The sequence below is a fragment of the Salmo salar genome, chromosome 06 (assembly GCF_965601325.2).
Source record: "Salmo salar chromosome 06, fSalSal1, whole genome shotgun sequence".
In the NCBI taxonomy this organism is placed as follows: Eukaryota; Metazoa; Chordata; class Actinopteri; order Salmoniformes; family Salmonidae; genus Salmo; species Salmo salar.
The window spans coordinates 72,447,501-72,465,000 of record NC_138296.1 but is presented as its reverse complement, the minus strand read 5'-3'; the positions used below and the strand labels follow the sequence as shown (position 1 = coordinate 72,465,000).

At 47.9% G+C, this 17,500-nt stretch overlaps 1 protein-coding gene across 5 annotated transcripts in view; it reads left to right on the top strand.

The window, feature by feature from the left end:
* rps6kc1 (ribosomal protein S6 kinase B1) overlaps positions 1–17,500 on the top strand; it is an 80,183-nt gene that overhangs the window by 46,599 nt on the left and 16,084 nt on the right. For all 5 annotated transcript variants that reach the window (XR_001329350.3, XR_001329349.3, XR_001329348.3 and 2 more), the window contains exons 3-14: positions 1,304–1,424; positions 1,780–1,895; positions 2,280–2,373; positions 2,484–2,543; positions 2,655–3,086; positions 3,753–3,877; positions 3,989–4,087; positions 5,204–5,251; positions 5,742–5,874; positions 6,924–8,672; positions 9,578–9,667; positions 16,680–16,762. Coding sequence is in view for 2 of the 5 variants with exons in the window: in XM_014205476.3 (XP_014060951.1) it covers positions 1,304–1,424; positions 1,780–1,895; positions 2,280–2,373; positions 2,484–2,543; positions 2,655–3,086; positions 3,753–3,877; positions 3,989–4,087; positions 5,204–5,251; positions 5,742–5,874; positions 6,924–8,672; positions 9,578–9,667; positions 16,680–16,762 (3,150 nt within the window). In the remaining 3 variants the exon portion in view is untranslated. The remainder of the gene's footprint in view (positions 1–1,303; positions 1,425–1,779; positions 1,896–2,279; positions 2,374–2,483; positions 2,544–2,654; positions 3,087–3,752; positions 3,878–3,988; positions 4,088–5,203; positions 5,252–5,741; positions 5,875–6,923; positions 8,673–9,577; positions 9,668–16,679; positions 16,763–17,500) is intronic.

The window sequence follows — 17,500 nt, the reverse complement described above, 5'->3', positions numbered from 1 at the left end:
GTGTGTGTGTGTGTGGAGGTTTCATTGTGTGTGTGTGTGGATGTTTCATTGTGTGTGTGTGTGGATGTTTCATTGTGTGTGTGTGTGGATGTTTCATTGTGTGTGGATGTTTCATTGTGTGTGTGTGTGGAGGTTTCATTGTGTGTGTGTGTGGAGGTTTCATTGTGTGTGGAGGTTTCATCGTGTGTGTGTGTGGAGGTTTCATTGTGTGTGGAGGTTTCATTGTGTGTGGAGGTTTCATCGTGTGTGTGTGTGGAGGTTTCATCGTGTGTGTGTGTGGAGGTTTCATTGTGTGTGGAGATTTCTGTGTGTGGAGGTTTCATTGTGTGTGTGGTGGAGGTTTCATTGTGTGTGTGTGTGGAGGTTTCAGTGTGTGTGTGTGTGTGGATGTTTCATTGTGTGTGTGTGTGGAGGTTTCATTGTGTGTGTGTGTGGAGGTTTCATTGTGTGTGGAGGTTTCATCGTGTGTGTGTGTGGAGGTTTCATTGTGTGTGGAGGTTTCATCGTGTGTGTGTGTGGAGGTTTCATCGTGTGTGGAGGTTTCATTGTGTGTGGAGGTTTCATTGTGGTGTGGGAGGTTTCAGTGTGTGTGTGTGGAGGTTTCATTGTGTGTGTGTGTGGAGGTTTCATTGTGTGTGTGTGTGGAGGTTTCATTGTGTGTGTGTGTGTGGAGGTTTCATTGTGTGTGTGTGTGGAGGTTTCATTGTGTGTGTGTGTGGAGGTTTCATTGTGTGTGTGTGTGGAGGTTTCATTGTGTGTGTGTGTGGAGGTTTCATTGTGTGTGTGTGTGTGTGGAGGTTTCATTGTGTGTGTGTGTGTGTGGAGGTTTCATTGTGTGTGGAGGTTTCATCGTGTGTGTGTGTGTGGAGGTTTCATTGTGTGTGGAGGTTTCATCGTGTGTGTGTGTGTGGAGGTTTCATTGTGTGTGGAGGTTTCATTGTGTGTGGAGGTTTCATTGTGTGTGGAGGTTTCATTGTGTGTGGAGGTTTCATTGTGTGTGGAGGTTTCATTGTGTGTGGAGGTTTCATTGTGTGTGGAGGTTTCATTGTGTGTGTGTGTGGATGTTTCATTGTGTGTGTGTGTGGAGGTTTCATTGTGTGTGTGTGTGTGTGGAGGTTTCATTGTGTGTGTGTGTGTGTGGAGGTTTCATTGTGTGTGTGTGTGTGTGTGTGGAGGTTTCATTGTGTGTGTGTGTGGAGGTTTCATTGTGTGTGGAGGTTTCATCGTGTGTGTGTTCCTAGAGTAGTGATATTGACAGTCTTACTTTTTTCTTGCTAATCTCTCTCTTCTTCCCTCTCTCTAGATCACGGTGTGGAAGAGGTACAGTGATTTCCGGAAACTTCATCACGACCTCTGGCAACTACACAGGAATCTCTTCAGCCAATCAGAGCTCTTCCCACCCTTCGCCAAGGCCAAAGTGTTTGGTAAGGGGCCGCTATTAACATATTACCTGACATGGTGTGTGTGTGTGTGTGTGTGTGTGTCTGTGTAAAATAAACAGTGTAATAACATGTTACATGATGTGTGTAATGACATATTACATGACGTGTGTAATGACATATTACATGACGTGTGTAATGACATATTACATGACGTGTGTAATGACATATTACATGACGTGTGTAATGACATATTACATGACGTGTGTAATGACATATTACATGACGTGTTATTGCACTGTTTATTACACACATTACATGACGTGTGTAATAAACGGTGTAGTAAGATATTACATGATGTGTGTGTAATAAACCCAGTGTAATAAGTGTGTGTGTGTAGGTCGTTTTGATGAGACGGTGATTGAGGAGAGGAGGCAGTGCTCAGAAGATCTGCTACAGTTCTCTGCTAACATCCCAGCCCTCTACAGCAGCCAGCACATCCAGGACTTCTTCAAGGTACACACCACACACACTCATCATATATCCTGATGCGGGGTCACCTTACCCCTATACATATCTACTTCTATCGATCCAGTATCACTGCACATGGTACTGGAACTGACCCTGTATATAGTATGCTTACTTTCTTGTGTTCTTATTTTTATATCTGGTGTGTTTTGGTATTACATTGTTATTGATTACTGCATTGTTGGGGTTAGAGCTTGCAAAAAAGGGCATTTCACTGCACTGAAACACATGAACACACACACACACACACAAACCTCCTTTAAGGTATTGGTCCATCTAGCATCACGTTGCTAATAAACATCTCTCCCTGACTCCTCATAGGCTCACTGTCCAATTGGCTCCCTCTCTGATTGGTTGTTGGTTGTGTTTCAGGGAGGGGAGGTCAGCGACGGCTCAGAGCTTATTGGACCGGCCGAACCCTTCTTGGACTTCCTGGCTGACAGCCTATCAGACTGCGGCTCTGAGGGTAGGGTGGGATCTGAGGAGTATTCATCCCAGTTTAACCTCATATTTGAGGGAAAAGGACACCTACCCTCGTATCTCTCATTGTCTGTGTGTCTGTGTGTCTCTCCCCAGTTCAGAGGGATCTCGGTGGAGCAGATGATTGGACCATTACCAGTCAGTCTGAATATGGAGGTAAAAACAATATTGTGTGTGTGTTTCTACATACGTTGTCTGTGTGTGTGTCTACCCTCCTGTATTTGTGTGTTGTCTGTACTGATGTCTATCTATGTGTCCCCTCCCCAGGTCCGTCCAGTGACAGTGACCTGACCTCCCTGGCCGTAGATATAGACTCTTTGGCCGAGCTGGATGATGGCATGGCCTCAGGCCGTAGCTCGCCCAACCAGCCACTGGGAGGCTCCAGCACCATCACCAGTACCCACAGTAGCCCCTCTCTGCCCCCCCTGTATGACTACCAGCAGCACCACCATCAGCAGCACACCTCGAATCCAGCCCCCGGCTCCCCAGCCCCCGAGGTCAGTCGAACCAGCAGGACAGCGCTGTTCCCCTCCAGTCTGAGGAGAGGTAACGCTAACGCTAGGGAAACCAAGAGAGACTACCTGGACAGGGCTAGCGAACACATCCGATTGGCCGTGCAGAAGGAAGCAGAGCAGGACTACCAATCAGCGTTCTCCTACTACAGGAGCGGGGTGGATTTGCTTCTGCAAGGGGTGCAAGGTAAGGTACCTTGGAGGAAAACACTAGGTACTTTGTTGAGGAGACAATATGTTTGTTTGTTTGTTGTGCTGTGTTAATGGGTTCTGTTGAGAGGAAGCGATGGCCAGCCATTTGTCACTAATGACTGTTATTAACTCAACACCCCTAAAAACGTCAATTTCAGCTCTTAGTCCAGACACACACTGCTACACTACACAATACCTCTCACACTCTCTCGTTTTCTCTCTCCCTCTCTTTCTTGTCTTCGCTCTTGCTCGTACTCATACAAACACTTGCACTCACTCAGAGTTCTGCCCGATTAGGGGGAAATGGTGTATTTGTGCAAATGCAGCACGTGATTTTTTAAATTAATTTTTTTATATATATTTTTTATTTTAACTTTTGTTTAATTAGGCAAGTCAGTTAAGAACAAATTCTTATTTTCAATGATGGCCTAGGAACAGTGGGTTAACTGCCTTGTTCAGGGGCAGAACGACAGATTTTTACCTTGTCAGCTCGGGGATTCGATTTTGCAACCTTTCAGTTACTAGTCCAACGCTCTAACCACTAGGCTACCTGCCGCCCCAATTTGATTGATTGGCTTTGCAATCTGAATTGGCTGGTTCTAAGTGTTTGTATCTTACATAATTCTCCTTCCCTCCATCTCCCCCTCTCCTCTCTCTCCAGGCGAGCCCAGCCCTACGAGGCGGGAGGCAGTGAAGAGAAGGACGGCTGAGTATCTGATCCGTGCTGAGCAGATATCCAATCAGCATCTGAGAAACAGCATGGGTCAAGGGTCAACACAGACAGTGGTCAGTGGCTACAAACAATCTCATTGGCTCACTGATGCACCCTTATAATCATTATTGTAAAAGACAAAATTTCTTCTCAATGACTCAATGACTTATGTCCATCTATCTCAGGCCATGGGGGCGCAATGCTCTACCGCCACCTGCAGAGGGGGTCAGCAGAGTCCAGCCGAGGAGCTCAGGGCCTACATGGTGCTGGGGGTCATCGATAAGGTCAGTCTGGGGAAGGATGGGTTGAAGGGCAGTCATATAGACTGTTTGTTTTAGGTTAGTGCAGATGGAGAGGAAACCACTTTAGACTATAGAGAAGCATCCTGTGGGCAGTTATCATCGGTTCGAAGTGGTTTCCTCATCTCCTTTCCTGGATCTAAGTAGAAAGAATACTGTGTTACCTGTTTTCACCTATCCATGTCTTTTAAAATCAGCTAGGATCAAGGAAAGGAGATGAGGAAAGGAAGCCAGTGTGTGTGTATGAGAGTGCGTGTTTTGGGGTGCCACAAGGTCAGTTTAGGTTACTGGTCCTCTCAAACAGCTGCTGGCAAAGTGACTCCAGCACTGGAGCATGAAATGACTTGGCAGGCAGAGCGGACATCGCACAACACAGAATCAATGGAGCTCAGCACAGGCCAGAGCCACAGCTCTATACACAACCAAACGCATATCAAATGGACACAGTGTAACACACGTGTTAGTGTAGCCCTACACACAACTAAAACCATACAATGTTTGCACACAACTCAGCAACACAACTAAGCACCTGCGGGTATTTGCTCCCTTATTCTGTGCATATAAAAATGGCGGCCAACGAAAGACAACAACACCTAATGGACAATGACGTACACAGCTCTTCTCCTTCTCCTCCCTCCTTCTCTCACTTTTAATTGGGGACAGGGGGACAGATGGAGAGAGCTCCTCACCCCTGCGCCTCCTCTCCTCTCCCCCGTCCCTGATGTTGGTGTGTTAATTATATTAGCGTCCTGGCTAGCACTTTCACTCTGTTTACTCACAACTCCATTCATATCCATTTAGCCTGCACCTGTTTGGGCCCAGCCAGGGTCACAGAGAATAAAACACACACACACACACACACCGCCACATATGCTCCAGCTCTCCCCTGAGAGAGGGAGCAGGAGAGAAATGGAGATGTCAGAGAGAGGAGGAGAAGTGAAGGAGAAAAGAAATGAAGATGTCAGGAAAGAGAGAGGAAGGGAGGGGGTGCAGGGAGGTGAAAGGGACATGATTTAAGAGGGAGGGAGGGAGGGAGGCAGGGAAGAGATGGAGGGATACTGTAATGTTATGCCTGGGTTTTAATTTAGTCTTTCCCCTCAGGTTCTTCTGGTTATGGACAAGAGAACCCAGGAGACCTTCATTTTGAAAGTAAGTCTATGTGGTGAATTAGTAGTCCTACTAGTGTGTGTCAGTCCCTAGTATTCCGGCTAGTGGTGTGTGTGAAAGCCACCATGTATCCAGACTAGCGGTGTGTATGTGAGAGTCACCATGTGCCCTGAGTGTGACCTGTGTAATTGATTCTAATGGCCGTGTCCCTGTCAGCTCTCCTGCTCTGGGGCGAGACGTGTGCCAGATGCCATCGAACAGCACGCCACAGGCACAGACGACAAACACACACACACGCACACACTCTCACTCATTCCTGCACCGAAGTCTAGAATAACTCAGAGATGTACTGTATATGTCTTAATGAATACAGACACAGGGAGTCGGGTTGGCAGGGCAATGTTTGCACAACCTCAATGCAATGTTTCTCCTCCCCTCCCTCCCTCCCTCCCTCCCTCCCTCCCTCCCTCCCTCCCTCCCTCCCTCCCTCCCTCCCTCCCTCCCTCCCTCCCTCCCTCCCTCCCTCCCTCAGGGCTTGAGGAAGAGCAGTGACTGTGGGAGACCCAAGCGGACCATCATGCCTCACTCTGTGCCCCACATGGTGCGCCTGAGGAAGTTCATCGTCTCAGAGGACACTGTGTTTCTTCTGCTACATTACGCTGAGGGTATGATATACACTTCTTTTGTCTCCCTCACTCTCTCCATCTTTTAATATCTCTTCTCTCCTTTATCTCCCTCCCTTCACTCCTGCCTGCCTGCCTACCCTTGTTGTAGACAGATGTTTGATAGAGTTGGGTGTATGTCACAGGTCATTATTCTGAATACCAGGTGGTGCTGCGCTTCATTAGCTATGCTAACACCTGGGCCTCCTTATTTTCCACTCACCAACGTGTGTGTGTGTGTGTGTGTGTGTGTGTGTGTGTGTGTGTGTGTGTGTGTGTGTGTGTGTGTGTGTGTGTGTGTGTGTGTGTGTGTGTGTGTGTGTGTGTGTGTGTGTGTGTGTGTGTGTGTGTGTGTGTGTGTGTGTGTGTGTGTGTGTGAAAGAGACAGACTCTGATAGCAGTTAGAGTAACTGCTATCCTCACACTTGTATAACTTGCGAAAAGACCAATTGATTTTGGCATTGAAATATTTGATTGGCTAGCGCAATATTTGATTTGGAAAACTAGATAAAATGATATGATGCTTCAAATGGTAGATACAATCCAAGTCTAAGAAAAGCACAGCTGAAAGTAGTGCATTACAGTGTAGCGAATGTGTCCCACATGGGAAGAGCAGACAGAGGGAGGCAGTGACCTGAGTGACATTCTCCAGTCCAACATGTGGTTGTTTTTCCTCCTAAGTGATCGTGCTGCCCTACTATCATTATCACCGCCAGCAGCACACACCCTATTCAGTCTCATCATACACAACAGATGCTGTCCTACAATCACTCACACCACAGCTGGGTTAGAGTGTGTGTGTGTGTGTGTGTGTGTGTGTTTGGGGAGGAGTGTGTGCCCGTCTCTGCCTGCCAAGGACAGTTTCTAAATGTTATCATGACCCTTGAGGTAATTGAGTCCCCAAAACAATTAAACTGTTTTCACCATAATGTTGTTTTTTCCTTCTATTTACCTTTTGAGCAACCCACCTTGCCAACCAAAACGTTCTTACTTTGATCATTAAATAAGTTTTAACTCTCCCCATCTCTTTGTCTCTTCTCTCCTCTGTCCAGGTGGGAAGCTGTGGTCTCACATTGGGAAGTTCCTGCGTAACTCCAGCCCGGAGGACAGCTTCGACATTCCCTTCATTCAGAAAAGCCACACCACGGCAGTCCACTCTGCCCAACATGCTGCTCCCAAGCTGGGCTTGGACTCTGGCAGCTCTGGGTCTGGGCCTGGAGCTGGGTCTGGTTCTGGATGTGTGCTCCAGAGGCAAGGGGAGTCTTCTCTTGTCCTCCCCCAGAAGAGTGCTCTGCCTCCTGGGCAGGCTGACAGCCTTAGGCACCAGCCGGACTCTGGAGCGACCTCTGAGTTAGAGGAGTGCACCGACAGTTATCTGAATCTCTGTAATGAGTACGAACAAGAAAAGGTAGAACCAGAAGCTCTAGGAGAGGAGGAAGAGAAGGAGGGAGAGGGGTGTGTGTCGAGAGGACAGGAAGCATCGTCGCTGGATGTCACCGTCACCACGACAACCACTTCCTCCAGGACTCGCTCACTGCTTAGCAACGACAGCCTCTGCTCTCCAATCAGCGCCCAGGAGCTGCGTTTCTTTACTGAGACGGCCGGGGATCACAACAACGGGCGTTGCCAGGACATCGGGCAGGACCACGGCGAGGTGTTCAGCCCCTTGCTCTCCCCCGCCGTTCCCCTCTCGTTGGACCAGTCCAAACGCACCCCCATGGAGTTCTTCCGCATCGATAGTAAGGACAGTGCTAGCGAGGTGACGTGGTGTCCCGACTCGGCCGAGCTGAGGCCCAAACCAGACCCTTCCAAGCCACTCCCCTTCCTGTCCACCTCTGACCTGGGCTCTGAAGTCACAGACCTGTCGGACCTAGTGGAGGAGGTGAAAGGTCATGGAGGTGGATCTGACCGGTGGGGTCTGGATGGTAGTGACCAGGGCTCTAATGAGTCGGTACCAGTCATCTCCTTTAAAGAGGCAGTGGTGGAGGACGAGGGTCGACCCCCTGACCTCCTGGTCAACCTGCCTGGGGTCATGGGTGGGGAGGGGTTGGTGGGGGTAACTGGGGAAGTGGAGGCCCTTGTGGAGGAGCTGGTGTCCTCGGGGGTGTGTCTAGCCCTGGAGACCAAAGCCTCCCCTAAGTTGACCCAGCCGGATGTCCTGCAGCTCCACCATGAGCTTGAGGAGGGAGAGGGGCTGGCTGTGGGGCGGGCCCTCCCCTCGAGGGATAAACACACCACTTCTTCCTCTCCCTGCACCTCCCTGTGGGACGACTGTGGCCTGGCCTTCGGACAAGATGATAAAATGGCTTCCGGAGCTCCCGTACTCCCGAATAAGGACTTCCTCCCTGCCAGCACTGTGTCTATAGCCCCGCTCTCTTCCTCCAACACAGATATTCCATTCATTGACTCACTTAGCTCACTTCCTGAAAGATTAGAAGCCATTTTGAACCCACAGGCACACCCTGACAGTTTGGTTCTTAACCCAGATGGGACGATGGCTGGCTCCAACCGCGGTCAGGATGGAACAGGGGCCAGCTCTGGGGCAGAGAGTGCACTAGGCGTTGAGTCCCAGTTCCAGGCCAGTAAGGCTGGTGTGGAGGACATGGTAGAGTCAGATAAGGATGTGTCTCGGCTGTTTGCAGAGCTTGACCAGTTGTCTGCTGTAGCGTCCCAGGCCAGGATTCCAGAGGAGTTTGTGAGGTGCTGGGCGGTGGACATGGTCTCTGCCTTGGACTCACTCCATCAGGAGGGCATCGTCTGTAAGGACCTCAACCCCAACAACATCCTCATCAACAGCAAAGGTCAGAGGTCACACAGCTCTACTGAAGCAACAGGGCTTTGTGATGGGTGATTGTATATAGCGTTTATACATCAAAAGTGAACGCCCATCATACGTGTTGTGTAGACCCAGTTATATGCGTTAGATTGAGGCCTGCATCTTTCTCCTAATTTCCTCTGTCGACTAGAAGAGAAGTTATGAAACAAAGTACTAAGTGTTTCTCACTGCTACGGAATTTTCATTATCTTTCACTTTTCCTTCAGAGCTTAAACTACTAAAGTTCTGCCAGATATATTCATATAGATAGGCGTATGAGTGGCGTGTCCTATCTGTCTGATACCAGTGGTTTGGAAACTCCCTCCAAAGCATTATCTTTGTTTTACACCGACCCAAGCTTGAGTCTCTCTCCTACCCCCCTTTCTAGTCCCATCATCTCTCTGTACCTTGTTATGGACACTTGTCTAATTATCTGAGTGGTTGTTTTGGTCTCCCTGTGTTCCCCTCTGTATGTAATTATTGTTCTGAAGTGCTATCAACAGCCCAGTAGTAGTGTTGTGCATCAGTCTGGTTAACTCCGGCTGATGCCACCGGCTAGCTAATGGCAACATTAGTCCTAATGATACTGGTAGCCGTTAGCAGCTAAACAGGAGTAATCACTGTTGGAATAGCTGCTGCTGCTGGAATAGCTCTGTTAGAGAGAGAGAGAGGAAGAGGTAGGAGGTAAAGAGGTGTGGAAGTGTTCTAGAGGTCAGCTGAGTGGACTGTTGTGTGCAGAGAGAGCGAGGGAGTCAGGGTGACACAAACACTGTTTTTGGAAGTTGGCGAAGAGACGTGTGTGTGTGTACGTGTTGAGATAAATTGAAAAGGGTTCTTTTTTGGGTTTGTTGACATGACTCATTTTTCTCTCTCTCGCTCCTTCGTTCCTAGGCCATGTTGAGCTGACGTATTTCTGCAGCTGGAGTGACGTGGAGGACTCCTACGACAGGGAGGCCATCGCCAACATGTACAGTGCACCAGGTGAGAGAGACATAGAGCCAAGTTTTCAAAGCAGTTTCCTCCATTTGACCTGACTGCATTCATGTTGTGTTTCCTAATAGTCCGCCTCAGTGGACGCGTCATTAAAACCACGGAAATGGTTCCAATGGTTTTTCCGCCGTTCATTTTTCACATTGTGAATTTTACCCCAAAAATCCATGTGTGCGTTTGGTGTAGGCTTGCCATGACCATTTGATAGCCGTGTAATTCTCTCGGACAAGGTGACTTTCATCAATATATTGGGCTCAATTTACTCACAAAAATGTGCTCCCTCCCTATTGATTGAAGTGACCTTGTCCGAGAGAGATTTGCGCGCTTCTCAAAACGTCACGCCAGGGTAAGCCTACAAACACAGACCTTATTTGAAGTAGTTCTGAAATCCCAGAGGCAAAAAAAACGATTGGAACCATTTCCGGGTTTTATGACTCATACTGTGGTACTCAATTGTTCAAAAATGTGTGCGTGTGTTTCCAGAGCAGAAGGCCTCAGTAGTTTAGTAGTGAGGCTGTGTTGAGGTTCATGTTATGCAGACACACAGGCAGAAGTAGGCCACTCTCCCTCCCATCTCCCACAAAGGCCTCATTCATACAGGAGCAAGGCCACGTAAACAGTTCACTATGTATGTGGGGCCTCGGGAAAGTGGGTTTAAATGGCAGTAGAGCCAATTCATTCATACGTGTAGAATGGTGTGGCGCCAGCCTGTGTTGGCGTGGTGTGACTGACCTCTCCTGTGGAAGCCCTGGCATGCTGTTTAAAGGCTGACGTCGTTTTGGTGTGCATGCCTTTAGAGTTCTCATTCAGCGATGTCTTCATTTTTAAAAATTTAACCTCTAGGCAAGTCAGTTAAGGACAAATTCTTATTTACAATGACGGCCTACCAGGGAACAGTGGGTTAACTGCCTTGTTCAGGAGCAGAACGACAGATTTTTACCTTGTCAGCTCGGGGATTCGCTCCAGCAGCCTTTCGGTTACTGGCCTAACGCTCTAACCACTAGGCTACCTGCCACCTCATAACATGAACAAGTTTTAAACCAACATATTGCCCAGAGAATTAAACCTAGTCACAGATGCACAGAAGACCAAACTTTTCTGTGAGTATTGATGACACACGATTACTGTCATCTATAGTTTTGACATATTTTAAAAGGCTTAAAATGGAATGAAAGAATGTATAGATTTAGGAACTGAATGTAGTTCCTGGGGTGTCCTGTAGAGGGTGGTGTGGCGCCAGCATGTGTTGGCGTGGTGTGACTGACCTCTCCTGTGGCCTGAGCATGCCTGTGGAAGCCCTGGCATGCTGTTTAAAGGCTGACTAAACACACTGCTGTTACACACAAGACTCTACCGCACCTTGTGTGTGCGTGCATACGTGCAACACTGATGGCGCATGACGCTGTACTGGAACACCAGACGACGTGCGACACATATAGTTAACATACTGTGTGTCGCTTTGGATTAAAGCAAAAATGACAGATGTATATACTTTTAAGTTTTCTCTCCCACCCCCTCCCAATACTTCTTGTCCAAACCAAATGTATGGCAGAGTGCAATAAGTATGAAATCAAAGCTCCATCTCTCTCAACTCATGTTATACTCCAAAAGCCCCAGCAAAGCAGACAGGCCGGCAGGCAGGCCAGAGCAGCAGAACACCGTCCGTGTGTTAAGGCATTATAATGGAGATAGGAACTCGACACAGAGGGACATCAAGTATTGAATTGCACCCCACCCCCCCAGAACAGCCTCAATTTATTGGGGCATGGACTCTACTAGGTGTCAAGTTGACTTCAATGCTTCCCACAGTTGTGTCAAGTTGGCTGGATATCCTTTGGGTGGTAGACCATTCTTGATACACACAGGAAAATGTTGAGCGTGATAAACCCAGCAGCGTTGCAGTTCTTGACACTAACCGGTGCGCCTGGCACCTACTACCATACCCCGTTCTGAATGGCACACATACACAATCCATGAGTCAATTGTCTCAATGCTTCAAAATCCTTCTTCAATCTAACTTCTCTCCTTCAGCTACACTGAGTGAAGTCGATTTAACAGGTGACATCAATAAGGGATCATAGCTTTCACCTGGTCAGTCTATGCCATGGAAAGAGAAGGTTTTCTTAATGTTTTGTATGCTCAGTGTATGTCAAATGATCAAGCCCCAGAGGTCAGCAGGAGAGGCACTGAGGACGGAGGAATAAGCAGGCAGAGGTTAGGGAGTGTGTAGGTCAGCTGTTCGCTGTACTACTTTCATTTGGGAAAGATATTGGATGATTTTAAAAGGGTGTGGTGACTACCAATTAGCTTCTGCGTAGATGGACTGGTAGGTCCATTATAGGTGTATCTCAGATCTCAGTGTATCTCATTTATGTGTCGGTGGTTACTTCCGCATCTGCTTGAGCACTGTTCATTGGGCAGCATGTGGTAGGTGTATTATCCATGAGGATCCAGCAGGGGGATTCATGCTCTGTCTGTGAGTGTCTGTCTGACTTCTATCTCTGCTTTATAGCCTTCACTCTCACTCATTTTCTCTCTCTCTAAGTCTCACTTTAACTCGTACTTTTCACTCTCTTTCAATCTCACGCTCTCTTTCCATTCTGTCTTTCATTCTATCTACCTCAATGTCATTCTGTAATCCCTCCCACAGATGTACTTACTCCACCCCCTTATGTATTGCTGTTTACCCAGACAGGGTCAGTCCCAGCTATGGTTCATTCCTGATGACAGATTTATGATTGTTTGCCAGAGAGCTTGCAGGGTGCCTGCTGTGACAGGGCGCTGTGTGTGTTTGTGTCAAGAGGGGAGAGAGAGAGAGAGAGAGAGAGAGCACAACATGTTTTCAACACACTCACACCCAAAAACATAGGAGGGGACTGGGAAAGTATTTATTTTATTTTGATCTATTAGTTGTTTATTATCTCTTTAACTGAGATTAGAACTGATTCTGTAAACACCAGAGTGCTTTTCTGTTATTTAAAAAATCTCCCCAAATAATATTTTTTCTTTCACATCCCTCCTCCCCATCAAACTAACAGCATGTTATTTAGTGACAATGGTTTTGATGATAATATGCGCATTGTCACTTATTATCCGATTCACTTAAAGATAGGCCTTAGATTCCCCTTCTCCCTATTGTATTCAACACTACAGTAAATACATCTGTGGTTAACGTCAGCTGCTTCTACCTGAAGCGTGAGAAGCTCCAGACTCTCCGGCCCTCCTCTCTTCACTTCCTCCTACATCACTTCCCCATCGAACAATGGCAGTCGGTTGGTTTTGGGGAAGTGGAGAAGAGAGAGGAGAAGAGACAATGTTCCTCCTGGCCCTAAGAGATGAGAGGAGAGAGTGCTTTTCTTAAACGACTGACCGAGGAAGAGGGAACTCCTTTGCTGTAGAGAAAAGGGAAGTTGTGTTCCGATTCTGCCGTTAGACATCACACCTGGGCTGAGAACACTGTGTGGCTCTACTCACTGTCTCTTAGCTGGCTTGACCTTCCCTTGACTTCACTCTTTTTGTAAAGATCAGCAGAGGCTCCCATCCTTTTAGATGAAATAAGAAAGACAAGGTGGAAAGGAACCATTTTTAATGAACTCGCGTGTGTGTTATAGTCATGTAAAACGGAGGCTTACTGTACGAGTGGGTTTTGTTAGTGACCCTCTCTTTCCCCTCTCTCTCTCTTCCTGCCTTGCTCTGACAGAGCGCTAAGTGTAGCCAGCTCCGCTGTCTTCTCCCTGCAGCTCCTCAGACATTAATCCATTGTGATGACAATTGACCTTGCTGTGAGACGTGTGTGTCCAGTATCCTCCCCCCAAGCTCATACCCACGCAGGTATCACTAGTCTGTTCAATGACGATCTCTTCTCCTTGGCTGTCAAAACTGTGGTCATGGGGAGCCCTGAAGACTGGTTGCTCAGTTTGTGTGTGTGTGTGTGTGTGAGCGAGCGCTGGCTGGATGTTCCTTTAAGGGCGGCCAGAGCGAGGAGTATCATAGCCCCAACTGGGGCTCTCTAACCTTGGCTGAAAGAGAACCCCCTGGAGCATCCTGGAGGAGAGGGAGCTTTGTCTCTCCTCCTCCCCAGCTGAGGAGCCTGGTCGCTGGGCACACGCGCTCTGACTCCTGGGCCCTGGCCCAAGGGTTACCAGGCCCGCCTCTGGAGAGAGGAGCGGAGAGAGACACAAGGGGCCATCTGGTGCCCAGTGGAACGCACGCACGCACAAACACACAGACAAGAGCACTGACACACACACACATACACCACACACAAATGGCACATGCACCAGTGGCCCCCCCAGCCAACCTGCCTGTCACTCCGGCTGTGTGTCCCTGCTCCCCTAACCTCCTCTGTGGGAGAGAGAGCCAGGGGCCTGGAGAGCCCAGGGAGGAAGAGATGGAATAAGAGGGAGAGGGGGGGAGAGAGAGGGAGGTGGGGTTAGAGGAAGGACGCACGGCCGACACCACGTTCACCTTGACAGGGTCTTACAGTGTAAGGGGAACATGGAGGTTTGTCTTCAGTGGTAGAACAGAAAGACTAACGGAACGAGAGATACAGTATAGAGGTGGGAATTTAATGTTTATGGATTTGGCTTAGTTTTGCTTTTGCAATTCCAGAAGACCTGCCTGGAAAATAGCATTGAATTGAAAACAATAGAAGATAGAGAAGACAGGACGACAGCTCAGTGATGTTTAATACAAGGCAGCTAGAACTAACAGACAGGACGACAGACTAGTGATGTTTAATACAGGGCAGCTGGAACTAACAGACAGGACGACAGACTAGTGATGTTTAATACAGGGCAGCTGGAACTAACAGACAGGACGACAGACTAGTGATGTTTAATACAGGGCAGCTGGAACTAACAGACAGGACGACAGACTAGTGATGTTTAATACAAGGCAGCTGAAACTAACAGACAGGACGACAGACTAGTGATGTTTAATACAGGGCAGCTAGAACTAACAGACAGGACGACAGACTAGTGATGTTTAATACAAGGCAGCTGAAACTAACAGACAGGACGACAGACTAGTGATGTTTAATACAGGGCAGCTGAAACTAACAGACAGGACGACAGACTAGTGATGTTTAATACAGGGCAGCTGGAACTAACAGACAGGACGACAGACTAGTGATGTTTAATACAGGGCAGCTGGAACTAACAGACAGGACGACAGACTAGTGATGTTTAATACAAGGCAGCTGGAACTAACAGACAGGACGACAGACTAGTGATGTTTAATACAGGGCAGCTGAAACTAACAGACAGGACGACAGACTAGTGATGTTTAATACAGGGCAGCTGGAACTAACAGACAGGACGACAGACTAGTGATGTTTAATACAGGGCAGCTGGAACTAACAGACAGGACGACAGACTAGTGATGTTTAATACAGGGCAGCTGGAACTAACAGACAGGACGACAGACTAGTGATGTTTAATACAAGGCAGCTGGAACTAACAGACAGGACGACAGACTAGTGATGTTTAATACAAGGCAGCTGGAACTAACAGACAGGACGACAGACTTGTGATGTTTAATACAGGGCAGCTGGAACTAACAGACAGGACGACAGACTAGTGATGTTTAATACAGGGCAGCTGGAACTAACAGACAGGACGACAGACTAGTGATGTTTAATACAAGGCAGCTGGAACTAACAGACAGGACGACAGACTAGTGATGTTTAATACAGGGCAGCTGGAACTAACAGACAGGACGACAGACTAGTGATGTTTAATACAAGGCAGCTGGAACTAACAGACAGGACGACAGACTAGTGATGTTTAATACAGGGCAGCTGGAACTAACAGACAGGACGACAGACTAGTGATGTTTAATACAGGGCAGCTGGAACTAACAGACAGGACGACAGACTAGTGATGTTTAATACAAGGCAGCTGGAACTAACAGACAGGACGACAGACTAGTGATGTTTAATACAGGGCAGCTGGAACTAACAGACAGGACGACAGACTAGTGATGTTTAATACAGGGCAGCTGGAACTAACAGACAGGACGACAGACTAGTGATGTTTAATACAAGGCAGCTGGAACTAACAGACAGGACGACAGACTAGTGATGTTTAATACAGGGCAGCTGGAACTAACAGACAGGACGACAGACTAGTGATGTTTAATACAAGGCAGCTGGAACTAACAGACAGGACGACAGACTAGTGATGTTTAATACAGGGCAGCTGGAACTAACAGACAGGACGACAGACTAGTGATGTTTAATACAGGGCAGCTGGAACTAACAGACAGGACGACAGACTAGTGATGTTTAATACAGGGCAGCTGGAACTAACAGACAGGACGACAGACTAGTGATGTTTAATACAGGGCAGCTGGAACTAACAGACAGGACGACAGACTAGTGATGTTTAATACAGGGCAGCTGGAACTAACAGACAGGACGACAGACTAGTGATGTTTAATACAGGGCAGCTGGAACTAACAGACAGGACGACAGACTAGTGATGTTTAATACAAGGCAGCTGGAACTAACATGAGGATGAAATGGAGGGAAATGTTGACGAAGGCTTTAAGTGGAAGTGTATTATCATGTATTGTGTCTCTGGACTGGAGAAGTGTGTGCATTTCTGAAGGAGTGTCTGTGGTTGGTACCGTGTTTGTGTGTGTGTGTGTGTGTGGTGTGGGTTTCTGAGGGTGTGTGTGCGCTTTTCAATTTTGTGTGTGAGGTCAGGTCATGCAGATGGTGTGAAGTTGCAGCACAGACGGTTTCCTCAATTTGACTGCTTTTTTATTATGCAAATCACCCCTTTACGAGACACACACACACATTTGGCTCTTCACTGGTTTGTGTGTGTGTGTAATATGTTAATTAAATAAAATATTAAGTCGTTGTCATTTCATAGTGTTATTATGTGCTATTCTAATTTTGGGATAGTGAATTTAAAGGAATTGTGCTAATCACAAGTCAGACCTGATATTTTATCAGCTACATGTCATAGTATCACTTCTCTCTCCTTTGTTGTAGAGGTGGGCGGTATCAGCGAGGAGACGGCAGCGTGTGATTGGTGGAGTTTGGGAGCCATCTTGTTTGAGCTGCTCATAGGCAAGGTAAGAGGACAAATGGCATCAGTGTGTTAGATGTGTTAGGTGTGTGTGTGTGTGTGTGTGTGTGTGTGTGTGTGTGTGTGTGTGTGTGTGTGTGTGTGTGTGTGTGTGTGTGTGTGTGTGTGTGGCGCACGGACGGGCAGTGAAGACATCTGTGTGGTGGTATATGTTGGCTCTCGCTGGCTATCGCTCTCGCTGTGCCAGGGTGGACATGTGACTCTATCTCTGTCAGGTGTGTGTGTGGAAGGTGTTTTGTGGTGTCTGTGTGTAGGTGTGTCTTGGCTCTTCCCTTCTCTCCCTGGCTGGCTAGCTGTGCCAGGGTGGATATATATGTGTGTGTGTGTGTATGTATGTATACATACATACATACATATATATATGCCTGTGTGTGTCTGTTGTTTGTGTGTGTGTGTGTTTGGAGGTGTCTGTGTAGTTGCGTCTTGGCTCCCGTCTCTCCCCCTGGTTCTCGGCTGGTGCCAGGGGCAGCGGTGTGACTTTCTCCCCCAGCCTGGGCTCCATCTGCTGGGGCAGGGGGTCACCTCTCCCTGGGCCCTCTCCTGGCTCTCTGTCCCTGGATCAGGGCTGGGATGGAAGAGAGAGCCAGCTCTCAGGACTCCTTGGGCTGAGCTGACTGACCTTAGATCAGTATAGAGGTGGGAGAACAGGGCAGATCTCTCGGTGATGTACTGCTGTGGCTGTTCCTGGGTCAGGGGTAGATGAGGACTGGTGAGGAGGGAGATA